Source organism: Triticum aestivum, chromosome 2B (genome assembly GCF_018294505.1).
Source record: "Triticum aestivum cultivar Chinese Spring chromosome 2B, IWGSC CS RefSeq v2.1, whole genome shotgun sequence".
In the NCBI taxonomy this organism is placed as follows: Eukaryota; Viridiplantae; Streptophyta; class Magnoliopsida; order Poales; family Poaceae; genus Triticum; species Triticum aestivum.
This window is the reverse complement of record NC_057798.1, coordinates 804,487,529-804,515,230: the sequence shown is the minus strand read 5'-3', so window position 1 is coordinate 804,515,230 and position 27,702 is coordinate 804,487,529. Positions and strand designations below refer to the sequence as shown.

The following is a 27,702-nucleotide window of genomic DNA, read 5'->3' as shown; positions in this document are numbered from 1 at the left end:
CGGGGACGCGCGCGGCAGGTGGCGAGGGGCGTGCAGCCGGCAGAGAGGACGAGGGCCACGCCGTCGACGTAGGGGACGAGCCAAGGGGCGCCGGAGATGCCGCGGACGAGCGACAGAGTGCCTGGTGGTAGGAGAGCGGGGATCCCATGGAGGAGGGGCTGGACTCGAGCCACCGGTCCTCACGGGAATGCCCAACGGCGAAGGGGGAAGGGGAGGAAGCCATGGCGGCGAGCTGTGTAGAAACTATAGGATGGATGAATATTGTGTTGTTTCTATTGTATTGATCCGACCCTTGTGTAGGGTATATATATAGGAGTAAAAGAGGGGTAGAGACTTGGAGTACAAGACAAGTTACATGTGGTTTAAACTAATTCTATCTCTATCTCTTTATCTCTAACTTAAACCCAATTATATTTCTAACATTCCCCCTCAGTCGCAGCGGGAGTGAAGCGGACGAGTACGACTGAATTTGAAGCCTTGCGCTTTTGTCGTCTTCTCCATTGCGCCATTATCAACTGCGTCTCTGATGGGTTGGCACCTAGGGCGGTGACTTCGTCCCCTTCTGGTGCCTTCATGCCTTCTCCTCTATTCCCTCCCGCAGTCACAGCGGGAGTGGCGTGGATGCTAGTGACGACGCGGACGCTGTTGACTGAAGTTGTTGCCGATGAGTTGCTGTAGACGTAGCCGTGTGGTCGATGTCGAGGTAGCCGGTCAGGGTGATGTAGCCGTGGTCGATGGTGTGGTCGTCGTGGATGATGAAACCGCACAAAGCCGGAGGCGCAAAAAAAATGCGCTATGACGGGGCTGCAGACGTGGACGACACACCTTGCGGATGTCAGAGGGTGCTGTCGGCGATGAGTCCGCCGGTTTTGCCAAGACCGGAGGAAGCCCATCGAGCACACATCAGTTTTGCCAGAACCGTGTGGCCGTGTAGGGTCATCACTGTAGTGACGCCGTGTCGATGCAGTCGTGTTGTCGTGGATGACGCGGTCGATGCCGTCGTCGTGATACGATCATTGCCGTCGTCATGGCCGCGTCTTGCAGAAAACATCTGTCAGAGGATGCTAGTTGTCCATCTTGTGGACGAGGCGGTGACGGTGTGTCTACGATGATGTTGGTGAAGACCATGTTGATGAAGACCTTGGCGGTGAAGTGTCGGCGATGCAGCGACATGTCGACGATGATGCGTCGCTTGGAGGCGTCCCTCGTGGCGACGGGGTGTCGATGTCGTCTCGTGCTAAAGAAGTATGTTGGGTCGTAGCCTGGCATAGTAGTACAACTCGATGAAGAGATTCGCCTCGATGAATATCTGGTGCAGATGGCGTCGATTTAGCGTGCTCGGTGCGCCCGAGGTCGATGATGGTGTAGTTTGTTGGTTCGAAGCAGATCGCTCTGTGTGATCTTGGTGCACATTGGCTGGTGACGCTGTGACCACGTGCGTTCAAGGACTCACGGTGGATGGAGATCACGGTGTCGAAGTCGTATGCTGCGTGCTGATAGCCACACATGCATACATACATGCTTCCGACGTATCTGAACTTTGGAGGACTTCAGATGTTACGCGCTTTAGTTCCACTGTTTAGATATGTTCCTAGAGAAAATATAGTTGAAAGTTGACAGTGGTGATTATGCGGACAGTAGAAAGCTTATGTCCTTAATGCACCGCTCAGTGTGCTGAACCCCAAACGTCGTTTGTGGATGTTGCGAACATCAGACATACACGTTTTGATAACTACGTGATAGTTCAGTTAAACGGTTTAGAGTTGAGGCACCAAAGACGTTTTCGAAACGTCGTGGAACATATGAGATGTGTTCAAGGGCTGAAATTGAGATTTCAGGCTCATGCCCACGTCAAGAGGTATGAGACCTCCGACAATTTTCTTAGCCTGCAAACTAAGGGAGAAAAGCTCAATCGTTGTGCTTGTGCTCAGATTGTCTGAGTGCAACAATCACTTGAATCGAGTGGGAGTCGATCTTCCAGATGAGATAGTGATGTTTCTCCAAAGTCATTGCCACCAAGCTGCTAGAGCTTCGTGATGAGCTATAACATATCAGGGATAGATATGATGATCCTTGAGGTATTCGCGATGTTTGACACCGCGAAAGTAGAAATCAAGAAGGAGCATCAATTGTTGATGGTTGGTGAAACCACTAGTTTCAAGAAGGGCAAGGGCAAGAAGGGATACTTCATGAAACGGCAAATCAGCTGCTGCTCCAGTGAAGACACCCAAGGTTGAACCCAAACCCGAGACTAAGTGCTTCTGTGATAAGGGGAATAGTCACTAGAGCGGAATTACCCTAGATACTTGGTAGATGAGAAGGCTGGCAAGGTCGATAGAAGTATATTGGATATACATTATGTTAATGTGTACTTTACTAGTACTCCTAGTAGCACTAGGGTATTAGATACCGGTTCGGTTGCTAAGTGTTAGTAACTCGAAATAAAAGCTACGAAATAAACGGAGACTAGCTAAAGGTGAGCTGACAATATGTGGTGGAAGTGTTTCCAAGGTTGATGTGATCAAGCATCGCACGCTCCCTCTACCATCGAGATTTGGTGTTTGCGTTGAGCATAGACATGATTGGATTATGTCTATCGCAATACGGTTATTCATTTAAGGAGAATAATGGTTACTCTATTTATTTGAATAATACCTTCAATGGTCTTGCACCTGAAGGAATGGTTTATTGAATCTCGATCGTAGTGATACACATTTTCATGCCAAAAGATATAAGATAGTAATGATAGTACCACTCACTTGTGGCACTACCATGTAAGTCATATTGGTATAAAACGCATGAAGAAGCTCCATGTTGATGGATCTTTGGACTCACTCATTTTTGAAAAGTTTGAGACATGCGAACCATGTCTATTGGTGTATACGCATGAAGAAACTCCATGCAGATGGATCGTTTGGACTCACTTGATTTTGAATCACTTGATATATGCAAATCATACCACATGGGCAAGATGACTGAAAAGCCTCGTTTTCAGTAAAATGGAACAAGATAGCAACTTGTTGGAAGTAACACATTTTGATGTGTGCAGTCCAATGAGTGCTGAGGCATGTAGTGAATATCGTTATGTTCTTACTTCACAGATGATTCGAGTAGATGTAGATTATATTTACTTGATGAAACACAAGTCTGGATTATTGAATGGTTCAAGTAATTTCAGAGTGAAGTTGAAGATCATCGTGACAAGAGGATGAAATGTCTATGATATGATCATAGAGATGAGTATCTGAGTTACGAGCTTTGGCACGCAATTAAGACATTGTGGAAATTGTTTCACAATTAATACCGCCTGGAACACCATAGTTTGATGGTGTGTCCGAACATCATAGTTGCACCCTATTGGATATGTGCGTACCATGATGTCTCTTATCGAATTACCACTATCGTTTATGGGTTAGGCATTAGAGACAACCACATTCACTTTAAATAGGGCACCACGTAATTCCATCGAGATGACACCGTATGAACTATGGTTTAGAGAAACCTAAGCTGTCATTTCTTAAAGGTTTGGGGCTGCGACACTTATGTGAAAAAGTTTCAGGTTGATAAGCTCGAACCCAAAGCGGATAAAATGCATCTTCATAGGACACCCAAAAATAGTTGGGTATACCTCCTAATTCAAATCCGAAAGCAATAGGGATTGTTTCTTGAATCGGATCCTTTCTCGAGGAAAAGTTTGTCTCGAAAAGTTGAGTGGGAGGATGGTAGAGACTTGATGAGGTTATTGAACCGTCACTTCAACCAGTGTGTAGCAGGGCACAGGAAGTTGTTCCTGTGGCTCCTACACCAAATTGAAGTAGAAGCTTATGATAGTGATCATGAAGTTTTGGATCAAGTCACTACCGTACCTCGTAGGGTGACAAGGATGCGTACTGCTTCAGAGTGGTACAGTAATCCTGTCTTGAAGGACATGTTGCTAGGCAACGATGAACCTACGAGCTATGGAGAAGAAATGGTGGGCCCAAATTCCGACAAATGGTTAGAAGCCATGAAATCCGAGATAAGATCCATGTATCAGAACAAAGCATGGACTTTGGTGGACTTGCCCGATGATCGGCAAGCCATTGAGATAAATGGATCTTTAAGAAGAAGACGGACGTGGACGGTAATGTCACCGTCTATGAAGCTCGACTTGTGGCGAAGAGTTTTTCACAAGTTCAAAGAGTTGACTACGATGAGATTTTCTCATCCGTAGCGATGCTTAAGTCTGTCGGAATCATGTTAGCATTAGCTGCATTTATGAAATCTGGCAGATGGATGTCAAAATGAGTTTCCTTACTAGTTTTCGTAAGGAAAGGTTGTATGTGATACAATTAGAAAAGTTTTGTCGATCCTAAAGATGCTAAAAGGTATGCTACCTCCAGCGATCCTTCTAAGGACTGGAGTAAGCATCTCGGAGTTGGAATGTGCGCTTTGATGAGATGATCAAAGATTTTGGGTTTATACAAAGTTTATGAGAAACTTGTATTTCCAAAGAAGTGAGTGGGAGCACTATAGAATTTCTGATGAGTATATGTTATTAACATATTGTTGATCAGAAATAATGTAGAATTTCTGGAAAGCATATAGGGTTATTTGGAAAGTGTTTTTCAATGGAAAACCTGGATTAGGCTACTTGAACAATAAGCATCAAGATCTATAAGATAGATCAAAATGCTTAATAGTACTTTCAAATGAGCATATACCTTGACATGATCTTGAAGGAGTTCAAGATGGATCAGTCAAAGAAGGAGTTCTTGCCTGAGATGTAAGGTATGAAGTCAAGACTTGAAGCTTGACCATGGCAGAAAATAGAGACAGGACGAAGGTCGTCCCCTATGTTTCAGACATAGGCTCTATAGTATGCTATGCTGTGTACCGCACCGGAAGTGTGCCTTGCCATGAGTCAGTCAAGGGGTACAAGAATGATCCAGGAATGGATCATTGGACAGCGGTCAAAATTGTCCTTGGAGTAAATAAGGACATGTTTCTCGATTATGGAGGTGACAAAGAGTTCGGCGTAAAGGATTACGTCGATGCAAGCTTTAACACCTATCCGAGTGACTCTGAGTAGCAAACCGGATACGTATAGTGGAGCAACCATTTGGAATAGCTCCAAGTGGAGCGTGGAAGCAGCATTTACAAAATGACCTAGAGATTTGCGAAGTGCATACGGATCTAAAGGTTCAGACCCGTTGACTAAAACCTCTCTCACAAGCAAAACTTGATCAAACCCCAGAACTCATTTGATGATGTTGGTCACATGGCGATGTGACCTGTCAATGTTAAATCACATGGCGATGTGAACTAGATTATTGACTCTAGTGCAAGTGGGAGACTGTTGGAAATATGCCCTAGAGGCAATAATAAAAGTATTATTATATTTCCTTGTTCATGATAATTGTCTTTTATTCATGCTATAACTGTATTATTCGGAAATCGTAATACACGTGTGAATACATAGACCACAATATGTCCCTAGTGAGCCTCTAGTTGACTAGCTCGTTGTGATCAACAGATAGTCATGGTTTCCTGGCTATGGACATTGGATGTCGTTGATAACGGGATCACATCATTAGGAGAATGATGTGATGGACAAGACCCAATACTAAGCATAGCACAAAGATCGTGTAGTTCGTTTGCTAGAGCTTTTCCAATGTCAAGTATCTCTTCCTTAGACCATGAGATCGTGTAACTCCCGGATACCGTAGGAGTGCTTTGGGTGTATCAAACGTCACAACGTAACTGGGTGACCATAAAGGTGCATTACAGGTATCTCCGAAAGTGTCTTTTGGGTTGACACGGATCGAGACTGGGATTTGTCACTCCGTGCAAACGGAGAGGTATCTCTGGGCCCACTCGGTAGTACATCATCATAATGTGCACAATATGATTAAGGGGTTGATCACGGGATGATGTATTACGGAACGAGTAAAGAGACTTGCCGGTAACGAGATTGAACAAGGTATCGGTATACCGACGATCGAATCTCGGGCAAGTAAAATACCGCTATACAAAGGGAATTGTATACGGGATCGACTGAGTCCTTGACATCGTGGTTCATCCGATGAGATCATCGTGGAACATGTGGGAGCCAACATGGGTATCCAGATCCCGCTGTTGGTTATTGACCGGAGAACGTCTCGGTCATGTCTACATGTCTCCCGAACCCGTAGGGTCTACACACTTAAGGTTCGATGATGCTAGGGTTATAAAGGAAGCTTGTATGTGGTTACCGAATGTTGTTCGGAGTCCCGGATGAGATCCAGGACGTCACGAGGAGTTCCGGAATGGTCCGGAGGTAAAGATTTATATATGGGAAGTCCTGTTTTGGTCACCGGAAAAGTTTCGGGTTTTATCGGTAACGTACCGGGACCACCGGGAGGGTCCCGGGGGTCCACCAAGTGGGGCCACCTGCCCCAGAAGGCTGCGTGGGCCAAGTGTGGGAGGGGACCAGCCCCTAGGTGGGCTGGGGCGCCCCCCACCAAGGCCCAAGGCGTGGGAAGTGGGGAAGGGGGCAAACCCTAGGGCAGATGGGCCCTAAGGCCCACCCTGGGTGCGCCTCCCCCTCTCTCCCCCTCTGGCTGCCACCAGATGGGATCTGGGGGCTGGCCGCCGCCCCTTGGGGTGGGAAACCCTAAAGGGGGCGCAGCCCCCCTCTCCCCTATAAATAGTGAGGCCTAGGGGCTGCCCAGAGGACACACAGAATACACGTGATTCGATCTCTGCCTTTGGTTGCAGCCCTCTCCTCTCTCCCAAGTACTCCTCCTCTCCCGTGGTGCTTAGCGAAGCCCTGCTGGATTGCCACACTCATCCACCACCACCACGCCGTTGTGCTGCTGCTGGATGGAGTCTTCCTCAACCTCTCCCTCTCTCCTTGCTGGATCAAGGCGTGGGAGACATCGTCGGGCTGTACGTGTGTTGAACGCGGAGGTGCCGTGCGTTCGGCACTTGATCATCGGTGATTTGAATCACGACGAGTACGACTCCATCAACCCCGTTCACTTGAACGCTTCCGCTTAGCGATCTACAAGGGTATGTAGATGCACTCTCTTTCTACTCGTTGCTGGTTTCTCCATAGATAGATCTTGGTGACACGTAGGAAAATTTTGAATTTCTGCTATGTTCCCCAACAGTGGCATCATGAGCTAGGTCTATTGCGTAGATTCTTTGCACGAGTAGAACACAAAGTAGTTGTGGGCGTTGATGTTGTTCAATATGCTTAGCGTTACTAGTCCAATCTTGTTTCGACGGTATTGTGGGATGAAGCGGCCCGGACCGACCTTACACGTACTCTTACGTGAGACAGGTTCCACCGATTGACATGCACTTCGTGCATAAGGTGGCTAGCGGGTGCCAGTCTCTCCCACTTTAGTCGGAACGGATTCGATGAAAAGGGTCCTTATGAAGGGTAAATAGCAATTGGCATATCACATTGTGGTTTTGCGTAGGTAAGAAACGTTCTTGCTAGAAACCCATAGCAGCCACATAAAACATGCAAACAACAATTAGAGGACGTCTAACTTGTTTTTGCAGGGTATGCTATGTGATGTGATATGGCCAAGAAGAATGTGATGAATGATATGTGATGTATGAGATTGATCATGTTCTTGTAATAGGAATCACGACTTGCATGTCGATGAGTATGACAACCGGCAGGAGCCATAGGAGTTGTCTTGATTTATTGTATGACCTGCGTGTCATTGAACAACGCCATGTAATTACTTTACTTTATTGCTAACCGGTAGCCATAGTAGTAGAAGTAATAGTTGGCGAGACAACTTCATGAAGACACGATGATGGAGATCATGATGATGGAGATCATGGTGTCATGCCGGTGACGATGATGATCATGGAGCCCCGAAGATGGAGATCAAAAGGAGCAAAATGATATTGGCCATATCATGTCACTATTTGATTGCATGTGATGTTTATCATGTTTATGCATCTTGTTTACTTAGGACGATGGTAGTAAATAAGATGATCCCTTACAAAATATCAAGAAGTGTTCTCCCCTGACTGTGCACCGTTGCTACAGTTCGTCGCTTCTAAGCACCACGTGATGATCGGGTGTGATGGATTCTTACGTTCACATACAACGGGTGTAAGACAGTTTTACACAGCGAAAACACTTAGGGTTAACTTGACGAGCCTAGCATGTACAGACATGGCCTCGGAACACGGAGACCGAAAGGTCGAGCATGAGTCGTATAGTAGATACGATCAACATGAAGATGTTCACCGATGATGACTAGTCCGTCTCACGTGATGATCGGACACGGCCTAGTTGACTTGGATCATGTAATCACTTAGATGACCAGAGGGATGTCTTTCTGAGTGGGAGTTCATAAGATGAACTTAATTATCCTGAACATAGTCAAAAGACCTTTGCAAATTATGTCGTATGCTCGCGTTTTAGTTCCACTGTTCAGATATGTTCCTAGAGAAAATATAGTTGAAAGTTGACAGTAGCGATTATGCGGACAGTAGAAAGCTTATGTCCTTAATGCACCGCTCAGTGTGCTGAACCCCAAATGTCGTTTGTGGATGTTGCGAACATCAGACATACACGTTTTGATAACTACGTGATAGTTCAGTTAAACGGTTTAGAGTTGAGGCACCAAAGACGTTTTCGAAACATCGTGGAACATATGAGATGTGTTCAAGGGCTGAAATTGAGATTTCAGGCTCGTGCCCACGTCAAGAGGTATGAGACCTCCGACAATTTTCTTAGCCTGCAAACTAAGGGAGAAAAGCTCAATCGTTGTGCTTGTGCTCAGATTGTCTGAGTGCAACAATCACTTGAATCGAGTGGGAGTCGATCTTCCAGATGAGATAGTGATGTTTCTCCAAAGTCATTGCCACCAAGCTGCTAGAGCTTCGTGATGAGCTATAACATATCAGGGATAGATATGATGATCCTTGAGGTATTCGCGATGTTTGACACCGCGAAAGTAGAAATCAAGAAGGAGCATCAATTGTTGATGGTTGGTGAAACCACTAGTTTCAAGAAGGGCAAGGGCAAGAAGGGATACTTCATGAAACGGCAAATCAGCTGCTGCTCCAGTGAAGACACCCAAGGTTGAACCCAAACCCGAGACTAAGTGCTTCTGTGATAAGGGGAATAGTCACTAGAGCGGAATTACCCTAGATACTTGGTAGATGAGAAGGCTGGCAAGGTCGATAGAAGTATATTGGATATACATTATGTTAATGTGTACTTTACTAGTACTCCTAGTAGCACTAGGGTATTAGATACCGGTTCGGTTGCTAAGTGTTAGTAACTCGAAATAAAAGCTACGAAATAAACGGAGACTAGCTAAAGGTGAGCTGACGATATGTGGTGGAAGTGTTTCCAAGGTTGATGTGATCAAGCATCGCACGCTCCCTCTACCATCGAGATTTGGTGTTTGCGTTGAGCATAGACATGATTGGATTATGTCTATCGCAATACGGTTATTCATTTAAGGAGAATAATGGTTACTCTATTTATTTGAATAATACCTTCAATGGTCTTGCACCTGAAGGAATGGTTTATTGAATCTCGATCGTAGTGATACACATTTTCATGCCAAAAGATATAAGATAGTAATGATAGTACCACTCACTTGTGGCACTACCATGTAAGTCATATTGGTATAAAACGCATGAAGAAGCTCCATGTTGATGGATCTTTGGACTCACTCATTTTTGAAAAGTTTGAGACATGCGAACCATGTCTATTGGTGTATACGCATGAAGAAACTCCATGCAGATGGATCGTTTGGACTCACTTGATTTTGAATCACTTGATATATGCAAATCATACCACATGGGCAAGATGACTGAAAAGCCTCGTTTTCAGTAAAATGGAACAAGATAGCAACTTGTTGGAAGTAACACATTTTGATGTGTGCAGTCCAATGAGTGCTGAGGCATGTAGTGAATATCGTTATGTTCTTACTTCACAGATGATTCGAGTAGATGTAGATTATATTTACTTGATAAAACACAAGTCTGGATTATTGAATGGTTCAAGTAATTTCAGAGTGAAGTTGAAGATCATCGTGACAAGAGGATGAAATGTCTATGATATGATCATAGAGATGAGTATCTGAGTTACGAGCTTTGGCACGCAATTAAGACATTGTGGAAATTGTTTCACAATTAATACCGCCTGGAACACCATAGTTTGATGGTGTGTCCGAACATCATAGTTGCACCCTATTGGATATGTGCGTACCATGATGTCTCTTATCGAATTACCACTATCGTTTATGGGTTAGGCATTAGAGACAACCACATTCACTTTAAATAGGGAACCACGTAATTCCATCGAGATGACACCGTATGAACTATGGTTTAGAGAAACCTAAGCTGTCATTTCTTAAAGGTTTGGGGCTGCGACACTTATGTGAAAAAGTTTCAGGTTGATAAGCTCGAACCCAAAGCGGATAAAATGCATCTTCATAGGACACCCAAAAATAGTTGGGTATACCTCCTAATTCAGATCCGAAAGCAATAGGGATTGTTTCTTGAATCGGATCCTTTCTCGAGGAAAAGTTTGTCTCGAAAAGTTGAGTGGGAGGATGGTAGAGACTTGATGAGGTTATTGAACTGTCACTTCAACCAGTGTGTAGCAGGGCACATGAAGTTGTTCCTGTGGCGCCTACACCAAATTGAAGTAGAAGCTTATGATAGTGATCATGAAGTTTTGGATCAAGTCACTACCGTACCTCGTAGGGTGACAAGGATGCGTACTGCTTCAGAGTGATACAGTAATCCTGTCTTGAAGGACAAGTTGCTAGGCAACGATGAACCTACGAGCTATGGAGAAGAAATGGTGGGCCCAAATTCCGACAAATGGTTAGAAGCCATGAAATCCAAGATAGGATCCATGTATCAGAACAAAGCATGGACTTTGGTGGACTTGCCCGATGATCGGCAAGCCATTGAGATAAATGGATCTTTAAGAAGAAGACGGACGTGGACGGTAATGTCACCGTCTATGAAGCTCGACTTGTGGCGAAGAGTTTTTCACAAGTTCAAAGAGTTGACTACGACGAGATTTTCTCATCCGTAGCGATGCTTAAGTCTGTCGGAATCATGTTAGCATTAGCTGCATTTATGAAATCTGGCAGATGGATGTCAAAATGAGTTTCCTTACTAGTTTTCGTAAGGAAAGGTTGTATGTGATACAATTAGAAAAGTTTTGTCGATCCTAAAGATGCTAAAAGGTATGCTACCTCCAGCGATCCTTCTAAGGACTGGAGTAAGCATCTCGGAGTTGGAATGTGCGCTTTGATGAGATGATCAAAGATTTTGGGTTTATACAAAGTTTATGAGAAACTTGTATTTCCAAAGAAGTGAGTGGGAGCACTATAGAATTTCTGATGAGTATATGTTATTAACATATTATTGATCAGAAATAATGTAGAATTTCTGGAAAGCATATAGGGTTATTTGGAAAGTGTTTTTCAATGGAAAACCTGGATTAGGCTACTTGAACAATAAGCATCAAGATCTATAAGATAGATCAAAATGCTTAATAGTACTTTCAAATGAGCATATACCTTGACATGATCTTGAAGGAGTTCAAGATGGATCAGTCAAAGAAGGAGTTCTTGCCTGAGATGTAAGGTATGAAGTCAAGACTTGAAGCTCGACCATGGCAGAAAATAGAGACAGGACGAAGGTCGTCCCCTATGTTTCAGACGTAGGCTCTATAGTATGCTATGCTGTGTACCGCACCGGAAGTGTGCCTTGCCATGAGTCAGTCAAGGGGTACAAGAATGATCCAGGAATGGATCATTGGACAGCGGTCAAAATTGTCCTTGGAGTAAACAAGGACATGTTTCTCGATTATGGAGGTGACAAAGAGTTCGGCGTAAAGGATTACGTCGATGCAAGCTTTAACACCTATCCGAGTGACTCTGAGTAGCAAACCGGATACGTATAGTGGAGCAACCATTTGGAATAGCTCCAAGTAGAGCGTGGAAGCAGCATTTACAAAATGACCTAGAGATTTGCGAAGTGCATACGGATCTAAAGGTTCAGACCCGTTGACTAAAACCTCTCTCACAAGCAAAACTTGATCAAACCCCAGAACTCATTTGATGATGTTGGTCACATGGCGATGTGACCTGTCAATGTTAAATCACATGGCGATGTGAACTAGATTATTGACTCTAGTGCAAGTGGGAGACTGTTGGAAATATGCCCTAGAGGCAATAATAAAAGTATTATTATATTTCCTTGTTCATGATAATTGTCTTTTATTCATGCTATAACTGTATTATTCGGAAATCGTAATACACGTGTGAATACATAGACCACAATATGTCCCTAGTGAGCCTCTAGTTGACTAGCTCGTTGTGATCAACAGATAGTCATGGTTTCCTGGCTATGGACATTGGATGTCGTTGATAACGGGATCACATCATTAGGAGAATGATGTGATGGACAAGACCCAATACTAAGCATAGCACAAAGATCGTGTAGTTCGTTTGCTAGAGCTTTTCCAATGTCAAGTATCTCTTCCTTAGACCATGAGATCGTGTAACTCCCGGATACCGTAGGAGTGCTTTGGGTGTATCAAACGTCACAACGTAACTGGGTGACCATAAAGGTGCATTACAGGTATCTCCGAAAGTGTCTTTTGGGTTGACACGGATCGAGACTGGGATTTGTCACTCCGTGCAAACGGAGAGGTATCTCTGGGCCCACTCGGTAGTACATCATCATAATGTGCACAATGTGATTAAGGGGTTGATCACGGGATGATGTATTACGGAACGAGTAAAGAGACTTGCCGGTAACGAGATTGAACAAGGTATCGGTATACCGACGATCGAATCTCGGGCAAGTAAAATACCGCTAGACAAAGGGAATTGTATACGGGATCGACTGAGTCCTTGACATCGTGGTTCATCCGATGAGATCATCGTGGAACATGTGGGAGCCAACATGGGTATCCAGATCCCGCTGTTGGTTACTGACCGGAGAACGTCTCGGTCATGTCTACATGTCTCCCGAACCCGTAGGGTCTACACACTTAAGGTTCGATGACGCTAGGGTTATAAAGGAAGCTTGTATGTGGTTACCGAATGTTGTTCGGAGTCCCGGATGAGATCCAGGACGTCACGAGGAGTTCCGGAATGGTCCGGAGGTAAAGATTTATATATGGGAAGTCCTGTTTTGGTCACCGGAAAAGTTTCGGGTTTTATCGGTAACGTACCGGGACCACCGGGAGGGTCCCGGGGGTCCACCAAGTGGGGCCACCTGCCCCAGAAGGCTGCATGGGCCAAGTGTGGGAGGGGACCAGCCCCTAGGTGGGCTGGGGCGCCCCCCACCAAGGCCCAAGGCGTGGGAAGTGGGGAAGGGGGCAAACCCTAGGGCAGATGGGCCCTAAGGCCCACCCTGGGTGCGCCTCCCCCTCTCTCCCCCTCTGGCCGCCACCAGATGGGATCTGGGGGCTGGCCGCCGCCCCTTGGGGTGGGAAACCCTAAAGGGGGCGCAACCCCCCTCTCCCCTATAAATAGTGAGGCCTAGGGGCTGCCCAGAGGACACACAGAATACACGTGATTCGATCTCTGCCTTTGGTTGCAGCCCTCTCCTCTCTCCCAAGTACTCCTCCTCTCCCGTGGTGCTTAGCGAAGCCCTGCTGGATTGCCACACTCATCCACCACCACCACGCCGTTGTGCTGCTGCTGGATGGAGTCTTCCTCAACCTCTCCCTCTCTCCTTGCTGGATCAAGGCGTGGGAGACATCGTCGGGCTGTACGTGTGTTGAACGCGGAGGTGCCGTGCGTTCGGCACTTGATCATCGGTGATTTGAATCACGACGAGTACGACTCCATCAACCCCGTTCACTTGAACGCTTCCGCTTAGCGATCTACAAGGGTATGTAGATGCACTCTCTTTCTACTCGTTGCTGGTTTCTCCATAGATAGATCTTGGTGACACGTAGGAAAATTTTGAATTTCTGCTACGTTCCCCAACAGTAACAAATAATTTATACATATTACCTTCAGATTTTCTTCTAACATTCCTCGATGCAAGGTCACTTATGATGGGGTCGATGTGAATCTCATCCAATAATTTTTTCTCGACGCATAATGTAGCCAAACCATTTAACATCTCTGGAGTCATAGTTGTCCTTAAATAATTCTTCAACAATTTTAATTTTGAAAAGCTTCTTTCAACCGATGCAGCCGCCATAGGCACAGTAAGTAAGATGTCATAAGAAATGAATATAGTCGGATAAGAATCAACTTCTCTGACATGCCTGAAAATCAACATAGCAGACATTACACCATCTGGCAAAGTGAATCTCGTAATCTTCAATTCAAAAATAAGATCATAAACCTCAACATCAGATGAACCAGCAAGTTGTGCAACACTCTTCCAGTTCATTAAGGGTGCCCGAGATAAATAAATAAAATATGTAAACACCATGAGTTTTTTAAATCTATCCTTCAAAGAAGTGATCGCCATGTCAACAAAAATAATACTTAACTTGGAAATCCTTCTCAGCTTCTAGAATTTCTTCTTGATGATCACTTTCATCAAACTGTCAACATTTTCTTTTTGCTGATCAAATTCCCAATCCCCATTAATTCCCAATCTATGGAAACCATCGGCAACTCATCATCTGGGTTTATCGAAGTGGTGGAAGCACCGGTACTACCCTTGAAATATGTATGCATATGTCCGCTCTGTGATTGCATCAATTTATCCGCAATCTTCTTCCTGATGCATAGTTCATGTTTCTCGACCACATGATAATGTATAACCCTGGAGAAAAATTATCGCATCAATTATTGAATAGTACCGCACACACGTCAAGGAATGGCAAATCACCAATACGATATACCTGATCCTGATGGTCGCATCCGTGATGAGCTTCAGTCCATGTACTGTGTGCAGTGCCTAGAATCGTAGAGCAATTGGCCAAAGACGAGCGTAACGATGGCCCCTGAACTGAAGTCAGCGGTGAACTCGATTAGAAAGGAGATTATAAGAGGGAAATTAGCAACAAGCGGGATCCAGCGGCAGTACGACGTGTCGGCGTCGGTGGCAGGGCCGGCCCTGGGGAGGGGCAGGGGGGGCGGCCGCCCCGGGCCCCCGAAGTCCAGGGGCCCCCTCCCAGGTACGCTTGTAGCCCATGGGCTAGGCAGCGATGCATCAGGAAAATCTAGATCCCACGACAATGTACGTCCTTCTCCTTGTTTTCATAGCGATCCACCAAGGAGCCCTTAGGTATGTATACGCATGAAACCCTCTGATGAGATGTGGAGCCTGGCCGAGCGGATGGCCGACGGCCTGACGACCGTCGTTTACGTATAGCAAACAACCCGCGTCTTGTTTTCTCCCAGCCCACCGATCACGTCAAACTCCAGTTCCCCCCAATCGCAGGAAGGCCATCGCCGCCCCTGCTGGCGCGGTGGAGGAGAAATCTGTAGGCAGTAGCGTCGTCTTCACAACCGTGATCGCTTTGCTCTTTAGTAGGCAGGGGCATCGGTTTGCTCTTTTTTGATTGAATCCTGTCAGTTTGTATGGATTTTGTGATTTCTACCCTTTCTTGCTCTACGCGGAAAAGTAGTAATTCCAGTGAATCGATTGGATTCAAAAATTCGGATTATCACCAACGGATTCAGATGGTCCCTTCCTTCTAGAAGTTTCCAATTTAAATCAGTATCAAAGTGGACACAAAGTACAGTTATGTTTTTATATCTGCATACGAATCAAGTAATACAATGAATCATCTATTTATTTCTCATATTGCATATGTGGATGTCTACTTGCCGGGCTGCCCACCTAAACCGGAGGCAGTTATAGATGCCCTAACAAAACTTCGTAAGAAGATATCGCGGCATAGATTAGTCCTACTATCTTAATTAGGTTCTAATTTAGTAGTATTCTCATTTTTATTTAATAGTCTCTTATTATTTTATTATTAAATATTAAATAAAGGATGACATTTAACCGATTGTCCATGTTGTTTCTAGGGCTTAGAAGATGTTTCTCGTGCTTCATGAGAGAGCAAAAAAAATCTCATCTAACCTGTATATGGAGGCAGATAGTGGCTGAGGTATGCTTCCTTATGTGATTATTTTTGTCCTACTGTAATAAGCATGTGCATATTATAAATAGATATACATTGACAAAAATGATGTGAGGTCCGGAAATGTGCAAAGGTAGATTATGTTTGCAAATTACGCATTCAAAATAAATTATTTAATAAGAATGATATTGATACCATCATGAGCGACTTTGCATCTAGAAAGATAGAAGGAAAAAAAATTAAGGTAACATATAAGGGGCCCCCGGTTCTTGTCCCGCCCTGGGCCCCTAAAATCTCAGGACCGGCCCTGGTCGGTGGCCTAGGGTTGGGAGCCTGCAATCGCTGCGTGATGAATACGGACGGATCGAACCGTCGAGGGGATCACGATCTCCTTTTTTTAATTATAAGGCGTTGAAGCCGTGAAGGGATCGTTGTCTCTCTTTTCTTACCTAAAGAAGAAGGATGAAGGAAGCGATTACTATCGTGCCGCTGCTGCTCGTTTCGCTTGCACGCCTGCATCTTCCTGGAACGCTGAAGGGCCAGTGCCTTTGACTTTTTTTTTCGGACATGGGCCTACACTTGGCCTGCTACCTAGTACGTGCATGGGTGGGGGCCCCTATATGATGGGGGCCCGGGGCGGCCGCCCCCTCTGCCCCTCCTCAGGGCCGGCCCTGGGTGCTCGCTGCGTCCCCTGGTGGAGACCAGCTTGAATCCTCAAGGCGACAGTAGGATGTTGTTGAAGACCCACGCTGCAGCCGGGTGTCGCCCGATCAAAGCCGCCCGGAGTTGCGCCATGCCCAAGATGCCGCGTTTGCGGCACCGCAGGACGACGCTCCGAGCCGATCGGTGTGGAGTTCACTCTCCATGTTGATGCACCTGTACGCGTGCGGCTGTGGGCGCATGCCAGCGCCTCGACGGAGCCGCTGCCCTGTGTGCCAGCTCGTTCGGCCGGCCGGGGCTGCTCCGTCCAGCGTCCATGTGGGACGCGTTGCGTAAGGTCGGTGTCGCACGTTTGCTGCCGCCGGAGACGTCGGATTCTGTGCGAGTCATTGGAGTTCTAGATGCCGATATCTGCACTGATTTTCACCGGATTTTGAGGGTTGAGGGATTTATTGGTGGCTAAAAGAAACTAATCTACTCGAATTTCGGAATTTGGAATTGATCTAATCTAAGAAATTGATCTAATCTACGGAATCGATTGAAACTTTGATTGATCGAGTGCCGCGCCCCCAAGGAGAGGAGATTAATCTCCCCGGGGGCGGCGCGCTGCGGAAGTGGTGTAAAGTCTTAGGATCAGCGTCGCGAGACTAACCGCTCTAATACCATATAGAAACTATAGGATGGATGAATATTGTGTTGTTTCTATTGTTTGATCCGACCCTTGTGTAGGGTATATATAGGAGTACAAGAGGGGTAGAGACTTGGAGTACAAGACAAGTTACATGTGGTTTAAACTAATTCTATCTCTATCTTTTTATCTCTAACTTAAACCCAATTATATTTCTAACAAGCTGTACAGCGCGGTCGGAGTGGCCGACGCCGAGGGCGGTGGACGCCGGGGCCGGAGTGGCCACCAGCGTGGGAGCGCAGGTTCGCGTGGGTGGGTGCGTGCCGATTTGATGTCTCACGCAAAGGATCTATTTCATTGTCAACCTTGTAACTTGCTTAAGGTATTGTTGCTGTTACTGTGCTCCCATAGCTGTATTGGAAGACTTCAGTTTATCCACTTTTCACATAAATCATCAGTGTCATCCATGCAAATTGATGTGTTCCTCCTACTTGTCTGTCGTTAGTCGCAGCTCTTCAAGTTATTCAACATGACTCAAGACTAATTTGTGGATTGTTACCATCCCGTATTCCAGACATACATTTCGCATATACTCCCTCCGTTCGGAATTACTCATTCAAAAAATGAATGTATCTAGATGTATTTTAGTTGTAGATATATTCATTTTTATGACAAGTAATTCCGAACGGAGGGAGTATCAATTAACGCTGCACAGAATAAGAAAGAGGCCAACAAGGCTGATTGAATTATTAGAATGTACTCCCTCCGTTACTTTTTAGTCTGCATATAAAATCTGAGCAAAGCCAAATTTTATAAGATCAACAATCATAGTATGAAATCAATATTGTTAGATGCATCATGGAATGAATTTTATACCATATAGATTTAGTATCGTAAATGTTGGTATCTTTTGATATAAATTTAGTCAAACTTTGTGTAGTTTGACTTTGACCAAATTTTATATGCAGAGTAAAAAGAAATGAAGGGAGCAAATGACCATGGCAACAAGCTTTATTGGATCATGAGATAAACAACATATGGTTAACAATAACAGAAAAATAGCTTCACTGATGAACTTTGTCGTTGTACACATTGTGCAGGGCTTCAGGAGGGCCGCCCTACGAGTATCTTCAACTGCATGTGTCAAGACTCACACCTCAGCACCCACCACTGCGCTTGTACGACGGTTATGTGAAGTTGATTTAGCCGCAATGCTTACTAGATCAGCCAACACAATTTGTATACTTGGACGGTCACCACGGCTTGTTTCCACACAACGCAGCCCGATCAACAACACTCCTTTAATTTCCTCATCAAAATTACCCCTCAGCCGTTGGTCGGCTGCGTCAAGAATTGCATTTCTCTCACAGCACTCCCGGACCTTCTCGATGAGGCTGTTTTTTGGCGGACTTCCAATCAGGTTTGGCGCCACGCCACATACAACCTCAAGCAACAGCACGCCAAAGCTGTAGACGTCAGAACCCTTTGTTACCTGGCCGGTGCTTTGGTATGCTGGGTCCATGTAGCCTTGTGTTCCAATGACGTTGTTTGTTGAGCGCGAGGTTATGGCGTGGGTGAGTTGTGTCACCAGCCCGAAGTCACACAGTTTAGCATTGGAGTCCCTATCCAACATTACATTACCTGGCTTGATGTCTCTATGCATGACGGCCTTTGCACAATTATTATGGAGGTACTCAAGACCTGAGGCTATTCCATGCAGTATGTTGTACCTGAAAATCAAACCATGCATTCTCTGTCAGATAAGAATATGAAGGTTGTAAAGAAAAAATGTAACCGGAAAAGGTTATGTTGAAACCAACATTTACTTTGAAGGTATCCAGCATATATTTGTGCTTAACTACCTTTTGTGCCAATCTAGATCAAGAGCTGAACCCGGAGCCCTTGCACCGGAAAGTTCCGCATCCACACGAGCACCATGGCCATAAAGACGAGCCTGAAGGTTGCGATCATCCACTAGTTCGTAGACAAGCAGGAGACTGTTCCTTTCGTCGCACCAGCCCACAAGACGTATGATGTTGCGATGGCTCAGTGGGCTCATAATTTCAACCTCTTTATAAAAGGCAGCCTTTGCTTGATCTGACGTAGTATGCGCATTCTTTTTTATAGCCACGTCCACTTCTCTTCCTCGCAGCATCAGTGTGCCTTTGTAGACGGCGCCAAAGGCACCCTCTCCAAGCTTTCGGTCCACTGCGAAGTCACGCGTCGCAGCTGCCAATCGCTGGTAAGTGAACTTTTCAGCACGCCCTATGAAAACAGAAAACACAATGTATATGTATAATAATTAATATACGACAGAGGTATCTCCTCGCTTGAAATAAATGAGAGACAACCTATTGTAAACGATATTAATTATACTGTATAATTCACCGAGGAGGGTCACACGAACCTATTGTGTTAGGCTGGTTCCGTCCATATCGCACATACCAAATCAAACCTGCTAAACAAGCCAGAAGAATTACACCCAGTACAGATCCCACCACGCCAATTGTCAGAGAACCTGCACAATGGGAGAGTTGTGAGGACCTGTACCACAAATAGCGATGAAGACGTAGAGGCATACGACTTCAGAGAGAGTGTGCTCTTAGGAAAATTGAGTCGGTTGGGACATAGTCCTACTAAGCCGAACGTTTTTTATGTTTGGCCAAGTTTGTAGAAAATATACCAATATACTACTAAGTAATTTGACTTCAGGCGATGGATTTTGCTCGACACATGAATATCAGTAGGAGAAATAGTATAGCTTATTAGCATGCATGTATATATATCGCGTAGGACCTGCATACCTTTGCCCGTGGCCCCGCTCGACTGAGTAGCTGATGTGGTAGCTTGCTCAACAGATTGCGGTGTAGGGGCAACAGCCGCACCACCCAACGGCACAACCATGAAGCTGCTGTTGCTGTACCTAACAGCACAGCTATAGCTCCTACGCTGGCCATACACTGTCATGGAAGTCCACTCCCCGGAGGCATTGGCCGACAGCACGTCCAGGCACTGCTTGCACCGGTCCGGCGACAGATCCCACGTGCACTGCACCAACGTGTATGGATCTGTCGAAGACGCTCCGAATCTCTGCGGCGAGGCCACCGCGCCCCCTGTCGCCTCCTTCAAGTTTCTCTGCACGTCCTTGCTGTACTGCAACCCCGCAGCACCTGCGCTTGGACCATCCGATGTGTAGATTGAACCTGACCGGACGGAAGGACGGAGTTTTTAGTAGGGATAAGTATATTTTTCGTCCTTCAACTCTTTTAAAAATATAGCAATGGTCCCTCGACTCCAAAACCAGCAAAACTTAGTCCCTCAACTTTCAAAACCGGATAAGTTTAATCCCTCGTCTTGCTTAGGGTGATTTTCTGCTGATGCGTTGTGGTTTTTGACTCGGACACGTGCACGAAAGGTGCTCGGTATAATGCTTAGCGAGCGGCAGTGCGTGTCGACGGCGCCCGGCAGTGTGTGCAACGAGCAAATACGGCGGCGCCTGCAGCCGGCGTGATGCGGCTCGGTGCGCGTCGGCTCAGGTGGTCCATGATGAAGCTAATGAACGATGGCCTGTGTAGGATGCCCTTAGTCTGCTAGAGTGCTGGACGCAGGGTCAACGGCGTGAAGCTCCCAAAGTTGCTCTTTTGCTTGTGTCGCTGCCACCGCTGGTGGCTCAAGTCTGCCCGCTCGCGCGGGTCCTCATAAAAAAAACAAGGTCTGCACTTACGGACTTACCGTTCTTCAATTCATGTTGTGGTTGGGCTTGACATGGCCGTAGCTAGGATGGATGGAGGGGCACAACGCGAGCAGGGATGGCGAGCTCCTGCAATGAGCTGGTGCACCAGGGCGCGGCCTTGGGTCTCCTGTGAGGCAGGCGTGCTCTAGCAAGGAACACGAAGTGCAGACCAGCTGCTGGATTGACCGGCAAAACACATACGTATTGATTCGGCCCGCAGGAGATGCAAGCGAAACACAACGAACATGCTGATCCGATCTCGCCCAGAATACACACGCACGCGATGTGTTGCTCCCTGGACTGCACCTTACACGTCGCTGCATACGATAAGATGCATGGCCAACGCGGTCAGTGGAGGTGCCCGCGGAGGGCTTGTCCGAGCTCACCGCCTCGAGCTCCTCCTCCTGCTTAGGCCTCCTGTCCAAAAGGTCAGCGGCGTCGCGCTGGGCGTAGGCTGCAGCTCGACGGCCCGTGCAACAGGGAGGCCAAGTAACTCGTCTGCCAACGCCACGCCCTGGGTCGCCGAGCTCCCCTGGCCGCTCGAGCGCTTCATCTCCGCCGCATGACCATCATGGACGACGCTGTCTGGCTTCTCATCCGAACTCGCTGCGCCTGGGAGTACTGGGGACCCTTGGTGACATGCACTGTGTTTTGAGAAAAATGACATGGAGTGTGATGTGGCGGTCAAACCTAGGTGACGTGTCAAGTTTTTGGTCAAAACCATGTCCACATCAGATTGAAACCACTGGAAGCGGTATTGAGGGACTAAACTAATCCGGTTTGAAAACTTGAGGGACTAAGTTTTGCTCGTTTTGAAATTCAGGGACTATTTCTATACTTTCGAAAGAGTTTAGGGAGAAAAAATATACTTCTCCCTTTTTAGTATGGTTGTGAAATTCGTCCATATTTACACCTTATTGATCTTATCTCAAAGAGCTAGCTACTTGTTTTGTATGGATCAATCAATGTAGAGGCAGGGGTATAACCTCCCTTTTCTTTAAAGGTATTTGTTCTGTTTTACAGGTGGAATTCGGCCCTTATATAGAATAACATTAATGCCAATTACCATTATTTTCATAATTGTTAGAACACTATTATTATAAAAAAACTCAAACAACAAATAAGTAATTACCTATCTCAGCTGTGCCAAAGAAGTTGGTGTCAGAGTAGCGGACGAGGCACGGCTCGAACCAGGCGAGCACAGTGGTGCTCCCAGGGCAGAGGTTCGGCAGACCATTAGCGTCGCTGCTAGCTGTGGCTGCAAGGCAGTCACCGCAGTCAGAACGTGAGTAGTCCGCGGAGCACATTGCGAGGCCATAAACAGTGTCTGGGCCCTCCCCAACCGTGCCGTTGAAGAAACCGCCATTCTTGGGGACGGCCTTCTCGGGGAGCGCGGCGAGGAACTGGTTCAGGTTGGCGGCATAGGTGCTGGTAGAGGTGTAGTTGCCCGACGTCGAGCAGTTTACCTGTAGAACTGGGTGTGAGCTCTGGGCTGCATCGCAGGTAGTGTGGAATGCAGCCAGCAGAACATGGGAACAAAGGAACAAGAATGAAGAAAATGAGGGTCTTCCCAGTGTCATGGCTCTAGAAGAATATGAGGAGCTTCTTGCTTGGTTTGCTGTTTTGGAGGAAGAAGACACATGCATGGGTTTATATACTACTGGTCCAAGTAGACCTGTTCTTCATTGATTGACCAAGACAACGCGGACCGACTAACTAACTACATCTTCGTGGAGTATGTACAGTTGGACGATCATCACGGGGCATGTCAGTTTAGAAACAGCTAAGCTAAGTTGTTCCATATTTTAACAAGTCCCAACTGGAGGAAGATTGAAATATTTGTAGTACTACATCAATTGCATGCACGGTTGATTTCGTCGAAGCTTCAACCACTTGATAATGCACAGGAGGGGATGAACATAATGGCTAGGCCAACTAACTAACTGCACCTTCATGGAGTATGTACGGTCTAACGATCATCGTCGTGCATGTGAGCTTAGAAACTGTGTTTCTCTGGATTAGTCTAGGATTGAGGATGTTCCTCAACTTACTGCTGTTGAGAATGATATTTTCGCTGCTCCTTTTTATGAGAAAGAGGTGTTTGAGGCCATATCACAGATGAAAAACAATAAGGCTCCTGGCCCGGATGGATTTCCGGCAGAGTTCTATAAGAAGTGCTGGCATATTATTAAGGGGGATTTGTTGCCATTGTTCCATGATTTATTCTCTGGACACCTTCAGCTTTTTCAACTGAATTTTGAAACGATAACCCTGCTTCCTAAGAAAACAGAGGCTGTGAGAATTGAGCAATTCAGGCCCATCTGTCTTCTTAATGTTAGTTTTAAAATTTTTACCAAGGTCGGGACTAATTGGCTCACGCAAATTGCGCATTCTGTGGTGTAGCATACCAAAACTGCTTTCATGCCGGACAGGAGCATCCTAGAAGGGGTTGTGGTCCTTCATGAAACGCTCCACGAGATTCACACGAGAAAACTAGATGGAGTTGTTTTCAAGGTGGATTTCGAGAAAGCGTACGATAAAGTCAAATGGCCTTTCCTTCAATAGGCCTTACGCATGAAGGGTTTTGATGAAGCCTGGTGACGCCAGGTACAATCTTTCACGCAAAAAAGAGTGCTGGAATTAAAGTGAATGATGACATATGTCATTATCTCCAGACACACAAGGGCCTGAGACAAGGTGATCCAATATCTCCTATTCTGTTCAACATTATGGTTGATATGTTGGCAATTCTGATAGGTAGGGCAAAGGAGGCCGGTCAGGTGGGTGGCTTGGTGCCTCATCTAGTTGATGGAGGTGTGTCCATCCTGCAGTACGCTGATGATACGATCATCTTTATGGAGCACGACTTGGCAAAAGCGAGAAATATGAAGATGGTGTTATGCTTATTTGAACAATTGACAGGATTGAAGATTAACTTTCATAAAAGCGAGTTGTTCTGTTTTGGTAGTGCCAATGAGGAACAAGAGGCTTATAGGCAATCGTTCGGATGTGAATTGGGGACATTACCTTTCTCGTACTTAGGTATACCCATTCACCATCGTAAGCTGACAAACAGAGAACAGAAGTGTATCGAGGATCGGTTTGAGAAGAAACTGAGTTGCTGGAAGGGCAAACTCATGTCATATGGAGGCCGATTGATTCTGATTAATTCGGTGCTCACGAGTATGCCTATGTTTCTCTTATCTTTTTTTTAAGTCCCAGTTGGTGTTAGGAAAAGGCTGGACTTCTATCGATCCCCATTTTTCTGACAGAGTGATGAACTAAAGAGAAAATACAGACTTGCCAAATGGATATCATCTGTCGTAGGCCTTGGTATTGAGAATCTTGAAGTCAAGAATAGATGTCTTCTTAGTAAGTGGTTGTATAAGTTATCAGTTGAGACTGAGGCCACGTGGGCGCAAATTCTTCGTAGTAAGTATCTGCAGTCCAAGACGTTGTCCCAAGTGACAGTGAGACCGACTGACTCGCCTTTTTGGAAGGGGCTTATGAGAGTCAAAGCAGCCTTCTTTAATAGGATAAAGTTTATAGTCGGTAATGGCACCACCACACGCTTTTGGGAGGATACTTGGCTTGGTGAAACACCGCTGGCGCTTCAGTATCCGTCCATGTATAGTATTGTTCAACGACGTGATGCTTTTGTTGCAACGATTTTGCAGTCCATTCCCCCTAATATTCAGTTTAGGAGGACGCTTGTTGGCAACCGGTGGGAAGCGTGGCTCCATTTGGTGACTAGACTGATGGAGGTTCAGCTATCTCATCAGTCCGATCAATTGTGCTGGAAACTTACTAAGTCTGGAGAGTTCACAATTAAATCGACGTATATCGATGTCATTAACTCTAGTGCCATTCCTAGTTCCAAATATGTTTGGAAAGTCAAAGTTCCTTTGAAAATTAAAGTGTTATATGGTTTGTACATAAACAAGTCATTCTAACAAAGGATAACTTGGTAAAGCGCAACTGGACATGATCTACTAGGTGTAGTTTCTATGATCGGGATGAAACTATCAAGCACTTATTCTTTGATTGCCCGTTGGCCAAAGTGTTGTGGCACACGGTGCACATTGCCTTTAACATTACCCCTCCAAATTCTGTCAATACGTTATTTGGAACGTGGCTTGTTGGGACAGAGTCCGAAACAGTTAGACACATTCCACGTCGGAGTATGTGCTTTGTTGTGGGCAATTTGGAACTGCAGAAATGATTTGGCTTTTAACAGAACAACAAATATTCATTTTTTGCAGTTTATTTTCCGAGCCACTGCGCTGATTCGTATGTGGTCGTTACTCACTGCGACGAAGGCCAGGGAGCGTTTGGTTACTGGATCTATCCGCTGGGAGATGGTAGCACGGGATATCTTCAACCGGTTTGGATGGCGGTCATGTAATAGGATAGGCGATTAGTTTATCTATCTTTATTATGCTAGCCGGTTGTGGCCTCTTGGCTTTTGTGTTTGGCATTGTGGCTCTCTGTGAGCTTGCCGTTACTTTGTTCTCAGACTGTAAGACCTTGTTGAACCTCTTTATTTTTCTATAAAGGTGGCCGTATGCATCGTTTTGATGCAGAGGCCGGGGAGTCCCCCCTTTCCGAAAAAAATGTGAGCTTAGAAACAGCTATGCTACTACCTCCGTCCTGGTTTATAAGTTCCCTTTGTATTTTGTGTCAAACGTTGACTAAACATTTAACTAACAAAATATTAACGTATCTCAAAAAAAATTATATTGTGGGATTCGTATTTCAACATAGTTTCCAATTAAATTATTTTTATGACATGCATTAACATTTTGTTAGTTAAATTTAAGGTCAAAATTTGCCACGAAATACAAAGGGAACTAATAAACCAGGACGGAGGTAGTATGTTTTTCCATATATTTAACAAGTCCCAACTGGAGGAAGATTGAAATATCATAGTACTACATCAATTGCAAGCACAGTTGATTCCGTCAAAGCTTCAACCACTTGATAGTGCGAGGGGATGAACATAATGGCGAGGCTGACTAACTAATTGCATCTTCATGAAGTATGTACGGTCTGACGATAATAGTCGCGCATGTGAGCTTAGAAACAGCTAAGCTAAGTTGCTTCATATATTTAACAAGTCCCAACTGGAGGAAGATTGAAATATCATAGTACTACATCAGTTGCAAGCACGGTTGATTCAGTCAAAGCTTCAACCACTTGATAGTGCGAGGGGATGAACATAGTGGCGAGGCTGACCAACTAATTGCATCTTCATGGAGCACATACCGATGATCATTGCTGTTGACACGCATGTGAGTTTGGAAACAGCTACTCAAACAGCCCCTATCTCTCTCAACTGGAGGTACCGTTGACATTGCGAGGCGATTAACTCAACATATAGGCATTCATTATTGTGTACAAGGGGAGCCTAACTAACTAATAACCAACCATAGATAGTGCTCCCCCTCGCTCTCAATCGATCAATTCAGGCAAGATTGAAATATTGTACTACATCAACTACGGTAACGCTTGACCAAGTGCTTTGGTCAAAATGTCCACCACTTGTTCTTGGAGGGGGTGAACTTTCGTTGTAGGCATCTTTGCCATAACTTGCTTAGAGCAAGTACAATAGAGCTGAGTCAGCGGGCTATAAGGAATAAATTAGTATATTTGTGCTTAGTTGGAGGAAAGACAAGAGGAGAGAGAAGGTAAGCGGGCTCTTCGTGAAGAGCCAGCTCTAGCACGTGCTCCTAGGCACTTTGTGAGAATGAAAGGTGGGCCACATGATAAAAAAGTAGTACATTTTTTTGATCTACTATTGTACATGTTGGCTATAAGATGGGCTGTAGATGACATGGCACTGGATAATAGCCAGCAGCCGGCTATACTATTAACCATGCTCTTAATAGGTGAAGTTCCAATTTAATGTACTCCATGCTCGCATGAAACAGCTTGCAGAGAAATATGTGGCTCCCTCCAAGGTACTAAAGGCTTCATTAATATAAGTGCAATAAAGGCTACCTAGCTAGCCTACTTGGTAGTTTACTCTGTAGTAGTAATCCACTTATTAAAATACTTCATTTTAAAAAGCTAGCTAATCCGCTTGAGATGTTAATGGATGCCTAGTGCTCCTAATAAAGTAATTAATTACTCCCTCCGTTTCTAAATATAAGTCTTATTAGAGATTTCAATAGAGATTGTACACGGAGCAAAATAAGTGAATCTACACTCTAAACTATGTCTATATACATCCGTATGTAATCCGTATTGAAATCTCTAAAAAGATTTATATTTAGAAACGGGGGAGTATATATCAGCCTATCATGTCTTGTTTACTTCCTTTGTTTGTAGTTTTTGCAGGAATTCATTAGTGGGAGCTGGTTTTGGGCTCCATCCTTTCTACACAAAAAAAGGTGTGCCTTTAAACTGTAGCAGAAGGGGAGGAGAAACTTCGCAAGTTGCTTTGTCACAACAGCTTGCTATCTTATACAACTATTCAAACAACCTCTCTCATTTGGAACAAAACAGACATATTGTCCTCCCATTGCGAGAACGGTCGAGTTGTTAATGGGGCTTGGTCAAAATATCCGCCACTTGATCTTGGGAAGAGATGAACTAGGTAGAGCACCTTTCAAATAACTTTCTCAAATATAAGTGCCA

The 27,702-nt window shown here is 45.3% G+C and overlaps 1 protein-coding gene across 1 annotated transcript; it reads right to left on the bottom strand.

Moving 5' to 3' along the window:
* Positions 1 to 18,323: 18,323 nt before the first annotated feature.
* Positions 18,324 to 22,675, bottom strand: LOC123042930 (cysteine-rich receptor-like protein kinase 6). The gene is made up of 5 exons (XM_044465277.1): positions 22,196 to 22,675; positions 20,135 to 20,533; positions 19,738 to 19,848; positions 19,193 to 19,595; positions 18,324 to 19,060 (listed from the first exon to the last, which is right to left on the bottom strand). Exons 1-5 carry the CDS (start codon positions 22,641 to 22,643, stop codon positions 18,481 to 18,483), a joined length of 1,941 nt encoding a protein of 646 aa, XP_044321212.1. The 5' UTR covers positions 22,644 to 22,675; the 3' UTR covers positions 18,324 to 18,480.
* Positions 22,676 to 27,702: the final 5,027 nt, after the last annotated feature.